Source organism: Heliconius melpomene, chromosome 18 (genome assembly GCF_056956725.1).
Source record: "Heliconius melpomene rosina isolate 202511_hmr_F chromosome 18, ASM5695672v1, whole genome shotgun sequence".
NCBI classification, from domain to species: domain Eukaryota; kingdom Metazoa; phylum Arthropoda; class Insecta; order Lepidoptera; family Nymphalidae; genus Heliconius; species Heliconius melpomene.
In genome coordinates, this window is record NC_140406.1 from 9,783,228 (window position 1) to 9,805,364 (window position 22,137).

General features: G+C 34.6%; 2 protein-coding genes and 1 long non-coding RNA gene across 6 annotated transcripts in view; 2 read left to right on the forward strand and 1 right to left on the reverse strand.

The window, feature by feature from the left end:
- gogo (thrombospondin-1 like protein golden goal) overlaps positions 1-22,137 on the forward strand; it is a 150,928-nt gene that overhangs the window by 122,411 nt on the left and 6,380 nt on the right. For all 3 annotated transcript variants that reach the window (XM_085202471.1, XM_085202473.1, XM_085202472.1), the window contains 10 exons: positions 3,783-4,405; positions 6,120-6,251; positions 10,879-11,057; positions 11,387-11,526; positions 12,040-12,176; positions 14,769-14,954; positions 18,611-18,751; positions 19,044-19,182; positions 20,319-20,516; positions 20,676-20,838. In XM_085202471.1, coding sequence (XP_085058597.1) covers positions 3,783-4,405; positions 6,120-6,251; positions 10,879-11,057; positions 11,387-11,526; positions 12,040-12,176; positions 14,769-14,954; positions 18,611-18,751; positions 19,044-19,182; positions 20,319-20,516; positions 20,676-20,838 — 2,038 coding nt within the window. The remainder of the gene's footprint in view (positions 1-3,782; positions 4,406-6,119; positions 6,252-10,878; positions 11,058-11,386; positions 11,527-12,039; positions 12,177-14,768; positions 14,955-18,610; positions 18,752-19,043; positions 19,183-20,318; positions 20,517-20,675; positions 20,839-22,137) is intronic.
- The window catches only part of LOC146529495 (uncharacterized), a 169,798-nt gene that overhangs the window by 19,499 nt on the left and 128,162 nt on the right, over positions 1-22,137 (reverse strand). The gene's annotated exons all lie outside the window — the stretch shown is intronic.
- LOC146529496 (cilia- and flagella-associated protein 157) lies at positions 12,566-14,440 on the forward strand. The gene has a single exon (XM_085201867.1). It carries the CDS (start codon positions 12,566-12,568, stop codon positions 14,438-14,440), a length of 1,875 nt encoding a protein of 624 aa, XP_085057993.1.

Below are 22,137 nucleotides of genomic sequence, written 5' to 3' on the forward strand. Positions count from 1 at the left end.
CCTTATAAAAATAAATTTATTATATTATATTTAATAAATATTCTTATAGTTCAAGCAGGCGTAGCCGCGTCCGGGTCCACTAGTATAGTATAAATATTCACATACAATAGCTACATTATTTCACAAACTTCTCTTTAACTTTGTCAAGAGGAAACTTTCGAAAAACCATTATTTGCAGTATGAGCTTAAAACTAAATGGTCCATAATACGTTCAACCTCATATTGTTGAAACGTAATTAAACTGTAATTTAAAGTTCATTTATCATTTTTATGAAAGACCTAGTTTTTTATATGGAAATAATTGAAGCAGCCGTAATTTGGACCTTCGCGAGAACAATTCGTAGTTATAACATTATATTCATCTGTCATTTACAGGTTAATTATGCTCTATATATGGCAACGTTATTGTATGAAAAGAGGTCCGTTCTCAGTAGTCGTTTTTTTTTAACATTATTTGTCATAGATTAAGGAAAAAAGTCATTTTTCAGTTGAAAAACAAACGATATATTTTATTAAAAAATAACTATAAATCTTTCTCGTGGCGCAGTTTATGGGGTAACCCAATTCGCCCGTTTTTGCATTTCTCCTAAGAAAATCATCAATTCTAATGTTGCCCTAGTCAAATTATTTCTTTAATTAATGAAAGAAATTCTGAATTCTCCAACGTCTTCTCCCATATCTTCAACCTCAGGCAGAGGGAACCTAATGGTAAGACACTACATCCTGCCCAATTATCGAGTATTAAGTGGTGGAAATGAACGCCGCGCTTTGCCTGGTTACGAGAGCGTGGAAATGAATTCGCGGAAAGCGGGAAACGGAAGTTTCTTAACGGAGAACAGAATATCTGAACACTAGGTTCCCGGATTCACTCTGCTCATCACACGGATGCACTCATCCTCCTTTATGCGGGATAGAGCGAAGCTAAAATAAAACAAATAGTAATATTATTTTCCTATAAACAAAAATAGACAACATTCGCCGTACAATTTGAAAGGAAAACAAAGGCCATATAAATTATACTATAAAGTAGAAAATGAAATCGTAACACAAAATCTGAGAGGGCGTGTTTTAGACATATAAATCATGCCTAATGTCTTTAGCCCGCGGCCTGGAATTGACCCTTCGATGGCTTACCTTATTTTTGCAGATCTTGATTTTTGCCTAGAGTTATTTTAGTCTAGACTTATAAACGTTTTTAAAATTCACAATTTTATTTTAATATAATTAAATTGTTTTTTTGACTGAAAAGAACGACGAAGACTTGAAAAGCAACAATATTCTTATAACATTCAGAGGAAATTTATTTAAATAATGAAATGAAAAGTAAAGTAAGTTAGAAAATGACTAAATGACTTATGAAATACGAGATCAAACTTGCAAAAGCGAAAGATTCTGGTGTCGGGGCAAAACACGGCGTAGAGTTCCGCCACTCAACACGCAATGCTTCCAGAGTTCGGCGGAAAGTGGGGAACGGAGTGTCTTAACACTAGGTTCCCTTAGTCTACCCTGCTATGTGCAGGATACATGCATGATGCTGACAACGTGAAAGCCACAGATAACATTAAAACCATTATAAATGAAAATAAGCAATTTGTATAAACCTTGAATTTATTTCTCACATAAAACACCTCATTCATCTCAGCTTTATGCCAAACATCTTAATTTATTAAAGCGAAACGAAAACACTTCTAATATAACTTGATCCCTTTCCTTCTATCAATGTATTTGGATTTGTACGTTACTTCAAAAGGTGCTTGAAGCGATAGGGGTCTTAGAAACTGGATATAAAATTAAGACGGTTTCATCTTATTGCTTTTAAATAGAGTATTTTTTCTTAACGTTTTGTCCACATTTTTTAATGTTAGTGAAACATGTTTCCATGTTTCCTGTTTTCATCGATTTAAAAATTTTGTTCACTCAGTCAAGTCGTCGTGGAGAATTGGTAGTATTTGACTGTAACCGCGGTAAATTTAAAACATTACATACTATATTTAATAAAATTAAATATACTTATTTCAGTTTCACACTGTATCACCCATATAGTAGGGAAGGCAGAGGGATCCTGCTCACTGCGTTCCCATTCCAAATTTCATAATTTTCGTCGATTATGATAATCCGATAATCCGAAAGTCCGAAATAACTCTGATCGCAGGACCAATGGACGAATAACGTTATATTGTGATATAGTGTATTTGTGTATTGGATGATAGAGCCAGTATGAGCCAGTAGGTCCTGAGATTAGCGCGTTCAACCAAAAAGAATCATAAAGGCAAAGGAGTTTCAAAAACCGAGGTCCAAAACCCTTCAATAAAAATATTCGCCATTATACAATATTATAAAGAGATTACTTTTCATCCAGTTACGTTCTATTTTGGTCACACCTCCATTTATTATCAACTCATACGAATGTAACGGCAGCTTAGGGGTCATTCATCACTATCATTCATCACTAAGCAACAGTTTGAACGTGGGATGGACTAGACTAATGAATTTGATGTGCATAGTATATAATGACGCAATATGGAAATGGATTATTTTCATTTTCGCACTTCGGTAGATAAAGCGCAGAGTTGAGTTCCGCTACTCTACGCACAATGTCTTCAAAATTGAGTGGATACTTTGGAACGGAGTGCACTTGAGATTAGGTTCTCTAGGCATACCCTGCTATATACGGAATCCGATGTAAATTAAAAAAAAATACACATAATTTGTTTATGATACTTATTTAAAAGTTAAATGACTTTGATGATTTGACAAAAAAATTGACTATCATTACCTTGAAATTTGAAGTTCAGAGCAAGATAACTACTGCATTTAACCAGAAAGTCATAATTTCTTAACATATTATTTGAGCATCGCCTGAAAGTGCAAATACACTTACGCCTTATTATTCTATCTTTTTAATGGTGGTTTATGTAAGAGAATGTTTTATTTACTTTGTAAGCTTATGTATGAAATAAATATTAAAAAATATAGGGCATGCATAATATCAAAGATAAATTTTTCAAGTTAATTAAAATATTGAAGTGATAAATTCGTTTTTTTTTTAAATAAGCGAGAGTTTTAAGAAACGAAATAAGTATTAGTAAAACTTTTAACGTAAAGGTCAAGAAAAATTATGGAACTCCCACGCCTAATAATTGTTAAAAAATAATTTTACCCATTTCCTTGCGAATACCAACTTTTTCTTTTTCAAAAACGATTTATCTCCATCCGAACTGTTTTACACTCCATTAACGACGATAACTGATTCACAAGTTTTTAGGGTTCCCATTCATTGGATTTGTTCTTACTTATTCTACCTACCTACAAATTATAACGAAGTTTATTATTAATATTTATGGACGTTCACAATTTACCCGGTAGTGTGGAAACTTGACTTTTATTCTAAGGTACAGGTTGTTTCAAAGTGTATAATTAATCATTTTCGCTTGGCGATTTGAATAAAGTTTGACAGGAAATTTCATTTCAAATGAATTTTGATAAGTAAAACTATAATATAAACTGTGTAAATTAAGCACGTTGGCTACCAATAACTAAGAATTGTGTAATTAATACATCTAAATAATGAATGTGATAAAAAGATCCATGATTTTAGCAATTTTTACACATTTTAAGCAAAACTCTTTTCTACGGACTGCTGTAAAGTGCTGAAACGTCAGGTTTTTCAAAAAAAAATATCCAGTTAAAGTTAGTTTAAAACAAGTTATGTTTAAAATGGTTCCTAAGATTATGTTTATATATTGAAGAAAAATTAAATAATCATTTATTACTTTTTACAGGCAGTGCTACATTCGTAAATCCATACGCAAACGAAGAGCGTGTAGACCTCAACCAAGTATGGCTCGAGATACCCACCAGCCTCGTTGCTCTCGGCGGCGACGTACATATCTACGTACGCGGAGTGACTACTGGTGCCTTGCGGGTACGCCTCGCGCGAGAAGACGACGAAGGCCGGTCACTACTTGCCACAATGCCCTTGGCACTAGATGCCGAAAACCGCATGACCCTACCCTGCGGTTACTTTTCTAGAGGCGGTGTTTATTACATAGAAATCGTGGCTGATAAAGAAAATTTTATGGAATACGAAAATACAACCAATAAGGTGAAAAGAGATATAAGTGATAATGGTTTCATGGAAACAGGTGATAGTATGGTCAAATCGTGGAAATTTGATGTGATGTGGCCTACGGCCAACTTGGACGTGACTCCGGAACAGATACAGACGTATCCGGAAAGGCAGGTTACTGCTATTTTGGAGTTCCCGAAGGTGGTGTGCACACCCGTGGAGACCAGTGCTGACTTTTGGTTGGAACTGTTATACTGTGGACATTCTAGTGGTGGTGCTGTCTTGTGCGATGGAAAGAACAGTAGTTCACATGCTCACGTTTTATACTCAGAGCAGGTATGTTATTGGAGTATAATCTATAACTCTAGAAAGATGCCAGTCGTGGTGCAGGGGCAACAGGTGTGCGACTGTAAACGTGACGGGTTGTGGGTACAATTTTTCCTCGAGAAAATTAGATATTTAATATTTTGATTTCCTCCCTCTGGTAGCGAGACAAACTGCGGCGTTGAGTTTCGCCCATGAATAATGCGCTCTGAACTCGGCGGAAAGTGGAGGACGGAATTGTCTTTATGGGAACTGAGAGTCAACATAAGTTTTCCAAACTCAATCTGTCTGTCCGGCTACGTGCAGAATACAGCGTAAAGCTGAAAAAAGAAATAAACTAAATAGACAGACAACACACGCACAGACAAAACTACGGGACTTAAAAAATGTAATTTTGTATGGAGGCAGGTTAGGGAATGGAGAGAGACACTAATTTGCATAGAAAATATATGAAACTACACTACACATAACATTTTCCGTACTATATTCCATTTATGTTTTATGTATTGATTAAGTTAGCTTAAATGTATAAAGCATTAATAGTTTCATAAAATTTTGATAAATTAAATCAAATATTTGGAAATTTAATTTGACTCACAATCTATGCTTTGTAATAAATCAAAATTAATGACTACAGTCTACGTTTTCCAAGGTAAAGGTCTGATGTGATAAATGATGTCATATTTGCTCGAGCCGATGATAAATTACAAATATCTATTTTACAAAGTAATCTATTGTAGTTTAAAATACAAGATATAGTAAGAGTGTCTCATTGAGGCCGTAGTGGCGCAGTGCTAACGTTGTGGATCTTAACTCCACTCGAGGCAATGCTAACATTTAGAGTATTTTTATTTCGCCACAGTGGTAGACAATGTGCGGCGTTAATTTCTGCCACTCAAAAATGTCTCGAAAATTCGATAGTGTGCTTAACTAAATTTCTTTGCCTACTATGCGGGAAAAAGCATGCAAATAAAAACAAAACTATATAAGCCAAAAAATAATATATTTATTATTTATACAAATAAGAAACTTGAAAAAGCCTACGACACCTGAAACAAAAATGATAATTTTTAAGGCTGTCATCATAATAACGTGTTACGTTACATAATACGAGTACATTCACTCATAATTCAAACAAATACAGGATATAAAGCGTACAAAAAGCAATTTTCTTTGAGTCATTGCACACAGGGGGGTTCTCCACCAATTTTAATGCTAAAGGCTCACTCATGGGAATCACTTAAATCTAACAAATATTTATACGATTTAACATTTACAAGTTTAAATGTACAATACAAAATTGTAATATTAAAATAACGTTTATTTATAAGTTTTGTTTAATATGTTTAAAATTGCTGCTATGAAAATACAGCTTCGTGCTTTTTCCCGCACACTACTACTCAGTCACGAGTACCCAAATTCTCGGTGTTATAGCACTTTGTAAGACATTGTATGTTGAATTGTGGAACTCAACGCCGCGCTTTCCCTCTTACCAGAGTGAAGAAATAATTAAAATGTTTCATTCCTCCGAGGGGAAATCAAATACAAAATCATGGCATTTACAGTAACACGCTCGTGCCCCTCGATATAACGAAAATTATTCGGGAAATGGAGAACGGAGTGTCTTATCACTAGGATTCTCTGCCTACTCTTCTCTATGTCAGGTGAAACGTATATCTATATATAAATTTTACTAATAAACTAACAAGTCCATGCACCCCACCAGATGCACGGTTTCCCAGGCCGGCGCACCATGACGCTGCGGTGCGAGCTGTTTGGACAGGCGGGGGATTACGCGCTGACACTGCGCCCGGCGGCCGCCGCCGGCCCGCAGGACCTGGCTGTGGCTTTCATTAAGGTATAGTAGTTATAAATATGATAGTTATTTAAGAATTTAAACCCGCGTTTCTTGCTCTCGAGCTGTGGACATATTTTATTTGTATATTTTCTATAAAAGTTTCTATCGTGGTAGTTTTATATAACTTATCTGGAAACTAATTCAAATTCATCCAGACACATCCTTTAGAATTTTACATACGAACCAATTATAAATTATAGATATGTAAAAATATTTTAATAGAGGCTGACGTGCCGCATCGACACAAAGTCTCTGACTATAAATGCGACTTGTCGTGTGTTTTTGTCCATTGGTAACAAGATAAAACGCAGCGTTGAGTTTCGCAACTCAACATGCAAAATATGGAAAAATAAGAAAGGCGTACGGAAAGGAGAGCTTTAGCACTAGGTTAGATAAAAAAAAGGCATTGTCCCACTGCGCAAAGACGGTCTTGAATTAATATTAAATTTTTATCAATACTCATAAAACACCATGTAATTACTAAATATACAAAATGCAAACGTTACATTTCACAAAGCTTACAGTACAAATAAACAAAACAAAAACAAAACAATTTTAGATCGAATTGTATAGAAAATAGGTAATCCAAAAACCATTTACACGCTTACAATATTTTTATTTACATTCATGCTCTCAAATGTTTATTGCCATATAAAACTCCTCTCCCATATATCGTAGTCACAATTTTTGGCCTTTATTTGTTTTATCGGTTCCCTGTATTTCAGGTTCGGTTGATTCCCGAAACGATGAAATTTTAATATTGTTTATATTAACCATAAGGTCGTATGATTGGAAATTTTGTAATTACTTTGCACAAGTATTTACGTAGAGTTAAGTCACTGACGCATATTCGACAGTTGTAGAACTGTATGTGTGGTTAGAGATTTAATACGAGATTTTACTAAAATCCTTTAAAAAAACAAATTAATGTACTTGCTTTCAATTATTTAGTCAGTCGTCAGTAAATAATATATATGTATTAAAGTACATCCTATTACATATTAACTTTATAAAAATACTAGCGGCCCGCCCGCGGCTTCGCCTGCTTGAACTACGTTATTATTAATTTCTGTCTCCATGAGTACCTACGTCCTATAAGTAACTCCTATGCAAAATTTGAGATTCCCAGCGCATATAGTTTCTGAGATTTCGTGATGAGTGAGCGACCTTTCGATTTTATATATATAGATTACGTTTCATATAAATTATAAGCATAAAAAATTAAAAAAAAAATCAAACTATATCTTTGTCTAAAAATATCCCTTAGTTTACTATTATGAAAATAGCAATTAAACCTGAAATATATTTACTGTATAAACCCATGAAGCATACAAACAAACATACAATTAACAATAACAAAAGCTATACAAATATAGACTTGTTACGATGATTGGTAGTTTCGCAAACATGTTACAGATATAGCCATTACATTGTTTGAGATACAATAACTTGTCTCTATGTAAATTGTATTGAATGAGAGGATCTGTGAAGATGTATCTGGAAATAGATTTTACACACGTTTGTATTTCCCGAAATATTATATTATTAAGTTAGAGGGATAGCGTTGTGGATTCGATTCCCACTCGGAGAAATTAATTATTCTCATTTTCCTCAGCTTTAAGTTCCGCGACAATATAGTAGTCGGTAGCATTTAAATAATTTTCATTTAAATAATAATTTTGGCTAAGCTTTATTTTAAAACCAGTCATGAATATATTAGTTTAAGTATAATAAACAAAATTTTATGGTATAATACAGTCGAGCATTAATCTTTCATATACTCAGTGCAGTATAAACTTCACATTTTAGAGAAGCGAAATATATTCTGTTATCTTAATAAGTTTCGGAAGTACTCACATTAGGCACAAAATAATGCTAAGTTCTAACTCCACCATAATAAGTTTGGTGCCCACTCGGGGAAATGTTTAATTTTTAACAATTTTTATTTATTTATATTTCCATTTGCGTTGGTTTTTGCTTATCAGATATTTTTAGCTTCACACTGTATCCCACAAATAGCAGGATAGGCAGAGGGAACCTGGAAACCTAGAGTTAAGATACTGATTGTCGTACATTTCCGTTCCCCACTTTCTGCCGAGTTTTGGAAGCATTGCATGTTGAGCGGCGGAAGTAAACGCCACGCTTTGCCTCGCTACCATAGAATCGCGTCGCCATCACCACAACCTGTCGCATTTATAGTCGCAGGCTTGTGCCCCTGGGATACGACTAACTTCAACACATTTTGTTATTTTTTTTATATCCAGCACATAGTTCAGTAAGCAGAGGGAACTTACCGTTAAGACACTCCGTTCCTCATTTTCCGCCTAATTTTTGAGACTTTTCGTTAAGTGGTTAGACTTAACGCCGCGCTTTATCTTGTTATCAGAGCGAGGAAATAAAAATAATTAATTCCCTTGAATGGGAATCGAACTCACACTACCTACACACAAACTACATTCATCTCATGCATTAAGTTAGTAACTCAGCATATTTTTCATAAATATCTCCTTCACACGAGGTGAAAGACAAAAGCTACATATACAGGGTGTCCCAGGAGCCAACGATAAAACGAAACCAGGTGATAGACCAAGTCGTGACAGTTATGAGAAAAATATAAAAAAAAATCTTTGTCATGTATTTTTCATATTATATTGATTTTAAAAAATATCACAAAAACCGACACCCTGTGATGGTTTTTCACGTCCCTGGACTACAAATATTACTCTTTCTTCATTTTTTTTTCTGTAATGTAATCATGATTAACCCTTCTGTGAATTACAGTTTAAGATTTAAACATACCTGCATCAGTTTTCAATAAAATGTGGTGTTTTTGCCAAACATTAAATTCAAAATATTTACTACACCCAACTTTAACCGACTGTACTATAAAAAAAATGTACTACACTGTTTTTGCAAGTAACTTTAAAAGTTGGCGCATTTAATCTGGATTCCGAAATGGTACGACACTTGCTGGATTACTTCTTTTTTGAAGAGAGAAAAATCGAAATACACGATAATCGGGATGACGTTCAGCTTTTTGGTATCTTTTCCGATACATTCTAGCTGCAGCATTTGCGTTACATAACCATTCTCCATGAATGAAATGCATATTGGCAATGTGTCAAAGACCGAGTATATCGCCTGCGAGACCCCGGACTCGAGCACTGTCCTTATAAGTCCTGGGTCATCCCCTAAGTTGGAAAAGTTCAGGTACCTTGGATCCGTCATGCACGAGTCTGAAGGCATCGATCACGATCTCTATAAGACGGATAAGAGTTTGGACGGTATCCTGCGATCACAGACCACACCAGTCACCTCCCTAAACTAAACACTTAGCCCAGGCAACGCTTATCCGACTTAGGGGCTGGCCCAGGACTTATAAGAACAGTGCTCGACTCCGGGCTCTCGCAGGCCATATACTCGGTCTTTGACACGTTGCCAATATGCATTTCATTCATGGAGAATGGTTATGTAACGCAAATGCTGCAGCTAGAATGTATCGGAAAAGATACCAAAAAGCTGAACGTCATCCCGATTATCGTGTATTTCGATTTTTCTCTCTTCAAAAAAGAAGTAATCCAGCAAGTGTCGTACCATTTCGGAATCCAGATTAAATGCGCCAACTTTTAAAGTTACTTGCAAAAACAGTGTAGTACATTTTTTTTATAGTACAGTCGGTTAAAGTTGGGTGTAGTAAATATTTTGAATTTAATGTTTGGCAAAAACACCACATTTTATTGAAAACTGATGCAGGTATGTTTAAATCTTAAACTGTAATTCACAGAAGGGTTAATCATGATTACATTACAGAAAAAAAAATGAAGAAAGAGTAATATTTGTAGTCCAGGGACGTGAAAAACCATCACAGGGTGTCGGTTTTTGTGATATTTTTTAAAATCAATATAATATGAAAAATACATGACAAAGATTTTTTTTTATATTTTTCTCATAACTGTCACGACTTGGTCTATCACCTGGTTTCGTTTTATCGTTGGCTCCTGGGACACCCTGTATATAAACGCTAGCACTTTAGTACTTTAACTTTTGTTATTCTGTCTGCGAAGCTCGATGAGCTTTTTATGATGTCATATTTCACGACGCTTTGGAATTAATACCGCTTATAAAAGCTCGGAAGAAGATGGCTAGTAAAAAATCTTTATTAAAGTTAAGTAAGAATTTTTAATTGCATATGCAATTTTCTTTTATTGAATTATAATCTGTCTCATTGACGTAAAGTAAGTTTGTCTTGAAACGCTGTCGTGGCGTAGGATTTTAAGCGTACGGCTGTAGCCGCGACGGTTGTGGGTTCGATTCCCACTGGGGAAAATGAAATAGGACCCCAATAAGATCCCAAGTTCCCTCTGCCTACTATTTGCGGGGTACCTCGTAAACCAAATACCGCGAGAAGCTTTTATTTTTATTTATATGTATTTATAATATACTCGTATGTTAATAACTATATTAAGAAAAAGGATACGGACTGTCCGTATGACAGAATTTATTATTATTATTGATCTGTCAATTACAATTAATCAGAAGTTATGGTTAATTTTTATAATTAGTTTAAATAAACTTTAAATTCAATAATATAATACAATAATTTAGAACTATTCATTTTTATCTACAGGCGGACTGGTCAGAACAGTTTGTTCTAAACGTTCACGGCGGCTCAGTGTTTCCCTGTGGAGATGGAGTACGTGTTCTATTCCAATATCCAGAATGTGTTCTTGAAGGGGCCGACAGAGTACGAGTATTTGGAAGAGACTCTGATAGACTACGATACGTTGCTGAGAGGCGCGTGCGCAGGTTAGATAAGAATTGGGATAATTTAATACGTTAATTATTTTTCTTAATTAAATTAAATCAGCTTCACGCTGTATTCCGCATATAGCAGGGTGCAAAAAAATTGAATTATTATCACTATATTATCATATCATCAAGGCCATATATCAAGGCTGATGGATGGATGGATGGATATTATCATTATTTTTCATATACAAAGAGAGAGTTATTTTTTTTGTTTTCGATAAGTTAACATTCATTTGCACAAAGTAATTAAAATATTCTTAAATAATACAGAATAATTAATTATTTATTCTAGTAATTGTTTTTATAAAACTGTATTTTCTTTTTAGAGGACAACACACAGCTTCCTTCGACTGTCGACTTTTCAGCGAGCGCTACCCGGAATACTGTTTCGTTTACGTATCGCAAGCTGTGACAGGCGCAGTAGCTGATGTCAGGATGGACTGCCTGCCTACACTGCCTCTATCAGGTTAGCCTATTAAATATTCTGAGATTATTAAATATAATGTAAAATATTATTTGTTGTTATTTCTATGACAAGAACAAGAGAGTTCCCCACTTTCTGCCGAATTCTGGAGGCGTTGCGTGTTGAGTGACAGAACTCAACGCCGCGCTTTGCCTCGACACCAGAGCGAAAAAATGTAAATATAAATTTATATAAATATTTCATCTCCTCGAATAGGGATCGAACCCACAACCAGTCGGTTTTACAGTCACACTTTATGCCTCTGCGCCACAACCACCATATATCTACATGATTATTGAATATGAATATTAAACCTTATCCTGTTTTGTTTACTTACCAAAGCGGGGAAATCAAGATAATTTCTTCCCCCGAATGAGAATCGATCCCACAACCTTCGCCCGTCACGTTTTAGACACTTCCTGTGTTGCTGTGCCAAATACCATATTATAAAACAAAGTTCTGCATCGATGCCCTCTTAGGTTTTATATTTTAAATAAATATATTTCATTCTACTAGATGGTGGCGCCGGAGGCTGGGGCGAGTGGTCAGCGTGGTCAGCGTGCCCCGCGCCCGCTCACTGCTCCACGCGCACTCGCAGTCGACACCGCTTCTGTGACTCTCCTCCGCCGGCGTATGGGGCTAAGTTTTGTGAGGTACCTATTTGATCAGAATTGATTTTATGTGTAGTTAACTTGTTATTATTATTTTCTTTTAATTATTGCACTTGTGCTTGTAGAATATTTTTGTAAAATGTTTTTTATATATATCTAAAATTACTCATAATATTTTTACATAAACAATGATTCTATATTTTTTGTTTTCTTCATATAATACCTTTTTTATTTGATCAATTATAATCTTTCAAATACGTAATAGGACTATAGAACAGATCGTAAAAAATATATAGTATGTTCTGTTATTGATATAACATTCGTTTCTACGATAAGCGTATCATAGCAACCGTTAATCGATGAAGCAATGTCATCACTCGCGTGGATACACGCTAACATATTTTTTATCTAATTTACTACATTAAATAAAAATGGCTCCAAAAAAAGATAAAGGAAAGGGAAAAGATGAAGAGACTCATAAAGCAGGAGCAATGTTTACAGAAGTTGAGAGAACTTTTTTAGAACTACAAGTAGCGGAATGTAATAGAAAAATCGCGAGACTACGAACTGCAGTTGATGAATATGAACAACGAAATGAAGAACTTCAAAACGCTTACGATAAACTCGACGAAGATAGAGCTGACATAATCTCTTACTTGAAAAAAACATTGCATATAAAAAATGAAGAAAACAACGAATTAAAAGAAAAAGTAAAAGGCTTAGAAGAAACGAGGGAAATTGAAACGGCACAGTTTAAAGAAACAGTGGCAGATTTGGAACGAAATTTTACAATAATGAAGGACCAATTGACTTCTGAAAATAAATTACTCGCTGGAAAGTTAAACACGCTAGAGGAATTTAGAGCTATACGAGATGATTTGATGAAAAAATTTGATAAGCAAGAACAGGCATTTAAAGATCAAGAAATGAAGTATAAAAGGGTAATTTATGATGCTGAAAAGAAATTTGTGATTGGTAAAGATAAGTTAAAGAAAGAAATGGAAGGTAGACTTTTACAATTAGCACAAGACTTTCAAGATGCTACGGAACTTAGAATAGCAGCATCGACACACAGAGTAATTCGTGAAAATATAGCAATAAATAATGAACTAGACAGTATATTAGCAACACAAGCAAAATTGGCAGAACAAAATGAAAAATATAAAGAAAATGAACGTGCTGCTAAAGTTGCTATGGAGTTAGCAGAAGAAGAAAGGGATAAAGCTATAAATAAAAATGTTGTGCAGCTGAAAGTCATTGATCAATTGACATCAGCTTTCCAAAAAATGGAAAAGGAAAAAACAATATTTGAAAAACGTAATTATGATTTAGAATTGTTAGAAACAAAAGTACAAAATCTCGTTAAAGAAAATGGAAACCTGTCGCTACAAGTTCGTATATTAGAACAAAATTTACATGCCCGAATAAGTACCCAGAACAAAGCTAAGGTAGAATCCTCTAAAGTAACCAAAGAATGTGCTAAATTTAAAAGAATATTAAAAGAGGCGGCAATTGCTGTCCAAGCTGCATTAAAACTCGACGATTGGGCTACTCAAGACCCAAGTCGAGAAATAATGGATAGACAAGCACTACTATCACGACTACTGGATATTATTACGCAATACCGTGAGGTACAGCGAGTTGAATCATCAGATACTATTGCATCGCTAGGAAGAGTGTATGAAGAAGGTGATTTAGGTTTCATACCAAAACCCGTAGAAAAGAAAAAGACAGTTTCGGCCATTATGTCTTTTACTTCCAAGGAATCATTTAAAGCAGAAAAAGAAGCATCAGGAATATCATTGTCCTCATCGTCATTAGCTAGCATTAAAACAATACCAAGTATTCATCTTGTGCCACCATCTACTGAACCTCCAGTATCTCCTAAGGATAGCTTACCTTCATTCGTTACATCAACAAAGTCTACTGTGAGTACAAGTGAAGAGGAACCTGAAGAAAAACCAGAGTCTGAAATGGATATACAGGAAAAACTAGAAGCTAGTAAACTAGAAATACAAAAATCTATATTGAAAGATTTAGAATATTCGCAAACGACTATGCACTCGGAAGCTAAGTTAACGAGTGAAAAGAAGCTCGCTTCTAAATCAGTTGTTATACGAGATACACATGAAGAAGGAGAAACTGGTGATGAAGAAGAGAAACCAGAAGGAAGTGAAGATGATGGACATGAGCATACAGATGCTGATGATAAACAGGAGGAGGCGCACGAAGGAGATGATCACGAAGAAGAAAATAAAAGTGGTGAGGATGCTGGTGAAACGACACATGAGGGGGATGAAGATTAATCATATTTTTAGTTGTTTTCACAATGTTACTACATTATTTTGATTCATTTGTAATTTTCTAATCCTAATGCTATTTACATTTTGATAATAAAAAATATAGTATAGTAAACATGGTGTATTATTATTCTGTTATCTATATATCATGCTACAAGGTCTCATTTGAACTAGCGTCTTTAATACAAAATTTTTGCGTTTTGCCTTTTAAGACTATAATTTTTTAGGATTTAGAGATCCTCTTTATTTGAGCGCGAAATTTCCGTGACCATTCTCTCCGCACTAATAGTAATATTGGGATACAGTCTGATGCTATATATTTTCTTTCCAAAAGGGTCAAGCAGTAGAGCTCGCAGCTTGCGAGTGTACAGCTCGACCGTGGGCGGGAGATTCATCTATAGTAGTGGCTGAAATAGGAGCTAGATGCAGGTGCGGATGTGTGCTGCACTTGGCTCCGGCTGCAAGGCTGCTTGCTGGGTCGGCTAGAGCCTGTCCTGCTCGGTCCTTTTGGTTATTACAGGTAAGTTTACTTGTAGAGAGAATAGTTATCTTTTCTTTAATTATTTTTTAATTGCTGTTACTCTGCTATGTACGAGATATAGCGATAGCGTGAAGCTAAAAAGAATAAAAAGTGATAAATCATAATAATTGAAATATCTAAAATTAATATAGCGGGTTTCGAGGCATACTGGAATAGCGTCTGACCTTAAACGCACCAGTGGTGCCAAACCTGAAAATATTTATCTATATAATAAATATAAAACCCTTTTTTTATTATTTTTCTATATAATAGACGCGGCGCAGAACTTTGAATTTTGACATGCACGTGTTTTGGGACATGTATATATACTAAAAGAAGATTTCTTAAAGTTTCAATGAGAATATCAGCACATACCCAAATACCGGTATTGTAATTAATTATTTTTACGATATTCCAAAACTGTTATTGTTAAATTTAACCAGCAAACATAACTTTGATATAAAATAATAGTTCACATAAAGTAATGAAAATTTTAATAGACTGGCTTCAACTGTTATTAACTGTTGTGTTAGAAGTCAGTTTCCTGTCGCCGAGCGTGTCCCCTACCATGCATTTCTCTGTATTTTTTTCTTTACTTATCTTCATCACTTTGTTATAAGGAGTAGAAAGAATTATATTAGTTTGGCTGATAGAGAATGCTCTTTAGCGTTGAGTAAATTTTTCTTCTCTTTTTCACTCGCCTTTGTACATTTTTGGCAATCCAACATTTACAACTATCGCATTTATAACTATCACGTCTACAGCTAGAGACTTCTAAAATATACCACAATGACATCAATATTATTCTGGGTTTTACGCCTTATTTTGCTATATACACAGATAATCTATTGTTAATATACTCCGCTACCATTGCGGTTTATCTTCTAAGCAGAGTAAGGAAATGAAAATAGTTCATTTCTCAGAGTATGAGTCCACTTTAAGTCTAGTGCTCCACGGCGGCCCTAATTAATCTCTTATACATAAATCTATTTAAGATTGTTACTAACGTGGTCACAAGATGGACATTGTTAGATAACATCTAATAGTTTAGAACAATAGACTGAAACAATAGCTGATTAATGCTACAAGATTATTTTTCCTTATTATTTTCTTTCTACATTTTAATAGTAATTAATATTGACGGTTTTTTAACTAGTTTTTAATTAAAATTTAATTTTGTTTAAAAAAAAACACATTCATCGTCTATTCATACTTCATAGTAGAGGTTCCATTCCGCTCAAACTAATGTTGCAAAATCGTGTAAGTTTAGTCATACAATGCGTACACGGTACCTACAGGTGCATGTATTTATATCACTAACAAAGTTACGCGCAGGCAGTTGTGGTTTCACGTGATTTGATCATATTAGAGAACCTGAATACAATCTACACGGTAGTTTAAAATATTTATATCTTTTTTGTTGTTGAAATTATTATTTCATTGATATTTTTTAAATATGTATGTATACTAATTGAGGACATCGTGGCGCAGGGGCACAAGCGTACATAAATGCGACGGTTGTGTGTTCGGTTCCCACTCGGAGCAATAGAATATTTTATATTTTCATTTCTTCGCTCCCATAATGAGAGCAATGAGGCAAAGCGCGGCGTTAAGTTCCGCCACTCAACATGCATCGTCTCAGGTATAAAAAATAAATAAATATTTAAAAAATAAACAAAAATAATTACAAACATAGCCAACGCAATCAGTATAGCAGCGACGAGCAAATCCAAAAGCATTCGTTACAATTTTCCCAAATTCAATTATACAAAACTAAAGGGTTTGACAGGACGAAAGTTAAATTGATTTCAGTCGCGGCATACCCGTAGTTACGGACCTGCGAACATTTACGGACCTGCGGACCATCAAAACTTGGCCATTACGATCGTACGATAAACGTTTGCCTTTGCAATGTTATGTTTAGTTTCCTGGCGAATTCAATAATTTTACGGAAGCAACGAAATCGTAAATTTTCGTAAAGCCATTAGTTTCACTATAAATTTCTCGACGCGCTCCTACGTTTTACTATCGAGTCTCTAAGAGATTTACATGTTTTAAACTTTTAAGTGTTCAAAATGTTCAAATGGAATTTATTATATTTTTTAAAGCCTCAAGCTTTATTCTGCATATAGCAGTGTTAAGTTAAATCTAGTGTTAAGACACTTGGTTCCACATTTTTAACGCAGTAGACGAGTTGAGTGGCGGAACTCAACGCCGGGCTTTGTCCTGATACCAAAGATAAAAATAATTCAATCCCCCGATTAGGAATGGGATCCAATGAAACGCGTTTCCATTAAAATGCTGGAAGCTGGCCTCTATATGCAATTAGAAAATTTATTGTTTTTAGATATAGCAGATTATGCACTGAAAATTTTGAAATATATTATATTTTATTCTCCATTTTACCTAACGATATTCTATATTTAGATATACTTGGAAAGCGCAACTACTAAGTTCATTCTTAGTGGAATCAAATCCACTAACTGCCCTATAACGGCATCGATTAGTTTTACAGGTTAATTATAAATTCTAGAACTAATATATATATATATATATATATATATATATATATATATATATATATATATATATATATATACAATTTTTTCCTACAAATGTTATATATATATAACATTTGTAGGAAAAAATTGTAATATATTTTAAAAATTATTATATATATATAACATTTGTAGGAAAAAAATTGTAATGTTATACATGTATGTGGAGTTGATGAGCAAATAGGTTATTTACTATTTGATGTCTATTTCAATTTGTAATGAAATACCGTACTAGTGTAAAACGTGAACAAATTAACATTATATCAATATTGTTCTAATTAAAATCAAATATGAGGTCAGGCGACTGGTTGTGTTCCACCACTCAACAACCATTGCATTCAGAATTCGGCGGAGTGTCTTAACACTAGGTTCCCTCTGACTACCCTGCTGTAAGTGGGATACAGCGTGAAGCTGATATTTATTTTAAAATCTGATATTTATTTACCGACATTGCCAACAAGACAAAACGCGGCGTTGAACTCCACCACTCAACTTGCAATATCTCAAAAATTTCTAAGTTGTTCCGAAAAATGCGGGAAACAGCGTGAAGCTTTATAAATAAAACAATCTTATATTTACCAATATCAATTCATTTTTTACCATTTATTTGTTTAACATCAATCATAAGTTGCTCAGAGATAAAAAGCTTCGCGAACCTTTTTATACGACGACGCTTCGGTTAGCTTTTCACAGATATTCCAAAATCACGATTCACTCGTTTGTTACTTGTCGAATTTCCCCAAATGTGTCCGACCTAATATGGGCGGGCCGGTCTTAAAGTTTTGCCCGATCACTCGGTTTTTAAATAGATTTTCACCTTTTAGTTTTAAATATAGGTAATATCAATTTAATATACTATTTACTGTAAAGTGGAAGACTATGTAAAAATAATTCTTTCTCCCGAAATTGAACCCACGACCGTCGCGTTTACAATCCGCTGGACTACGACGGCCTTTATATTCATTATATTATTATTTATATATGGGATTGTATATACTTTTTTGGGTGGGAATAAATTCCAGGCCCTTTGGCTTAGCAGTCACATACCCTAATTTTTATTAATTTGTACATATAATATAATTGTTACTTACTTTATAGGCAGAAGAAGGTCTGGCAGTGCGATTACGTTTCGAAGCGGTGAAGCTACCTTGTGCTGGGCAAGCGCTCCTCGCTAGAGATGGAGACTCTCTGGGCTCTCCGCTTTTAGCAACTTGGGACGGACCGGATAGTTCTGCTGTGGTATGATATTTATATGAAGACTTCCTTTTTAGCTTCAACGCTGTACCCCACAAACAGGAGGGTGGCAAAATGATCTTATTTTTAAAATATCCTTCTCGCCGCATCCATCCTCTTTTCAAGACATTCTGTGGGTGTTGACAACGTCGTGGTAAAGACATGTGTTAAGTGGTGGAACTGCTGCCGCTGCCTTATTACCAGAGTGAGAAAATGAAAATGATTTATTCCTCCGAATGGAAATTGAAATTCTATTTAGTTTTTATTGTTTAATAATTCTTTTGTATGTTTCATATAGGCCGAGGACGTAGAAACAACAACAGACAGTGGCGGTGTGATAGAGATAGCTGGTGGGAGACACATCCTGGTTGAACTGCGGTCCGGTGATACCAGCGAGCGCTGTGCTGGCGGGTTCTTGGCGCATGCTATGCAAACTGGTATGTTTTTAAGGTTTTATTTTGTTTTAAGGAACTGAGTGTTAAGACACTCCGTTCATCCCATTCCACTCATTTTTCAAAACATTGCTTGTTGACTGAAGGAACTTGATTTTCTATGAGGGCTAGTGGGAACTAAAATCACCAGACGAAGAAGCTGACGTAGTACCACTGCGCCATGACAGCTTCATTCATGTCTGTTATTAATTAATCGAAAACAAAATTATATATCATAGTACCTAGAAAATGGAGCTGTGTTTTTTTTAATTCAAAAAATTTCGGAATCGTTAAAGCGATTTTTAAAAAAACAATTACATACGTATAATATACAAAAATTTATGATAATATAAGCTAAGCATTGTATTTTTTACCCATTTAATCAAAACGTTCCTTATTTTTTTTTATTTTTCATCAATTATGTTTCAACAGATAAAAATACAATAACTGTATTACAAAATGAAAAAAAAAGATATAATTGAAAACAAACTGTATTGTAGCTTTATTTAAAACGTAAAAGCCGACTCAATTTAGAAGCCGTTTTAGGTTGTTAGTTGATTTAAGCCAAAAGTTTAATCGACCTAACCTAAAATAATATTTTATTATAATATTTTATTCTTATCTTATCGTATGGATTAATCTTCGAGCTTACATTCGGTAATAAAATCTTAAAACGTACTTTGTTATTGGCGCATACTTCAAAAAGCTATAGCAAAAAATAGAATGAGCTTAAAAGCTACATTTTTCTTTATTTACGACGTATCGATGTTTTGAACTGGCAGACTGCCATCTACTGCATGTTAAAGTGTAAAGTGGTACAGCTTACAAATTCTGTATCAATTATTACCGATGAGGAGATTTTGTGTATGTATATTCTCTTTTGTCTTTTTTGGTAAGGCAGTAAATATTTAGTGTTAATTCATTATTGTTGTTAATTCAATTAATTAATGAATTATTATCTATTAATAGTTTCTTGGCTCTCTAATGCGCGGTGTTGCTGCCACCAACACGCAATGCCTTGAAAAATCTCTGAAAAGTGGGCAGCAGAGTGTCTTAACACTGGATTCCCTCTGCCTACGGATACGACGTAAAGTTAAAAATGAAAAAGAAAGTAAAACTATTCCTAATACATTGTCAAACAGAATCGATCCACAACACATCAGCAGCATACGCGTCAATGTCAACCGGATGGTGGGCGGGCGGCGGCGCTGCCCGAGCGTCAGCGGCTGCCCTAGCTGCCCTCGCAGCACTCGCCGCCCTAGCCCTAGCTGTACATTCTGCTCACAGAACTAGGGCTTATCAACGTGCTGCTGATAAGGAATCACTGACTGACAGTGATGGTGAGAGATTTTTACAAATATGCTTCTAAAATAAAAGATTTTCTAGCTTCGTGATGTGCACAGAGGACATAATATTGACAAACTTCATCTTGACTTTTGTATTTTTTTTCTTCAATTAAATATACTTAAACTTTATTATATAAAAATTTCATATACCAGCCTGTTCAGCATCATTGGAGCTAGGGGCAACAACGGGTTCCCGAAGCACGTTGTTATCAGAAGTCGTCGGTGGAGGGGTCTCCTTGCGCCGGCTCCTACCAGGAAGGACTCGGCACACAAGACTCAGGGACTCAGACAGAACTTCAGAGAATGTCGAAACTAGGTATGTACATTTTATTTATAGACCAGAAATTAAATTGTACGGTCTTTACTTTTTAAATTCAAAAATCAATTGACGTTATATAAAGAAGAACAATGAAATTATGACATGAACAAAATATTATTAGTTCTATGAATATAAGCATACTAGCGGACGCGCGCAGCTCCGCTTGCTTATTTATGGGTGAATTCTAATAAACTACGAAACATGTGTTCAATTAAATATTTTTAAGAGTCTAAATTTCAAATTTTATAATAATCGTTGGCGTTTTAAAGATTTTTCCATACAAACTTTCAACCCCTTATTTGCACCCTTAGGGGAAGAATTCTAGAAAACCATGAACTATGTGTTCAATTAAATACTTTTAGGAGTCTGAATTTCAAATTTTATAAAAATTGGTGCCGATTTAAAAAAAAATCTATACAAATTTTTCAACCCCTTATTTGCACCCTTAGGGGGAGAATTCTAGAACACGCTGAAATATGTATTTAATTAAATACTTTTAAAAATCTAAATTTCAAATTTTATAAATATCGGTGCCGATTTAATTTTTTTTCCATACAAACTTTCAACCTCTATTTCACCCCTTTAGGGTTAAAATTTTTCAAAATCCCTACTTAGTGGATGTCCAGATTATGAAAATATTTCTACGCACAGCGGTTACGGCTGTGCGTGCGTCTTACCTCAGTCAGTGAGGACAAGTCCTTTTATATATATAGATTGTCGATTACTGAAAATTGATATTACGATCTTCGTTTTGCCAAACATCAAAATTACTATACGCACCTTTAGAATTATAGAGACCTAACTCAAAAATGTCAATTTTTGAATTAGGTCTCTATAATTCTAAAGGTGCTTATATAAGTGTTACCTAATATTAGGCTTTTTGGAAACTACTGAAAACTTAGCGTAGCTTAGCTTAAGTCTATAAAAACACAAGTTTATGTTCTCTTTTTCCTATAATATTACGCTGTATCCCGGATATAGCAGAAGGAAAAGACAACTTAGTGTTAAATCACTCCGCTCCCAACACAGAGCCCAATTTGAGTGCAAAACCTGATGAGTGGCAAAATTCAACGAGGTGTTTGGTCCAGTTTTGGGAATCGAACTCACAATCGTTGCACTTACAATAAGATGCTGCACTACTACGGCCTCTACATAGGTATACATACATAAAAGGTTTTAAATATTTAAATACATATACATTAAATAAAATAATAATAAAACTTTATTGAGTTTCACAAAAAAGTTAGTTAAAGTAAACATAAATTTTAGATACAAACATAGGCTAAACAAATAAAG

Excerpts from the sequence above, each read along its gene's own strand:
- LOC146529496 (XM_085201867.1), top strand. The coding sequence starts at position 12,566 with ATGGCTCCAAAAAAAGATAAAGGAAAGGGAAAAGATGAAGAGACTCAT.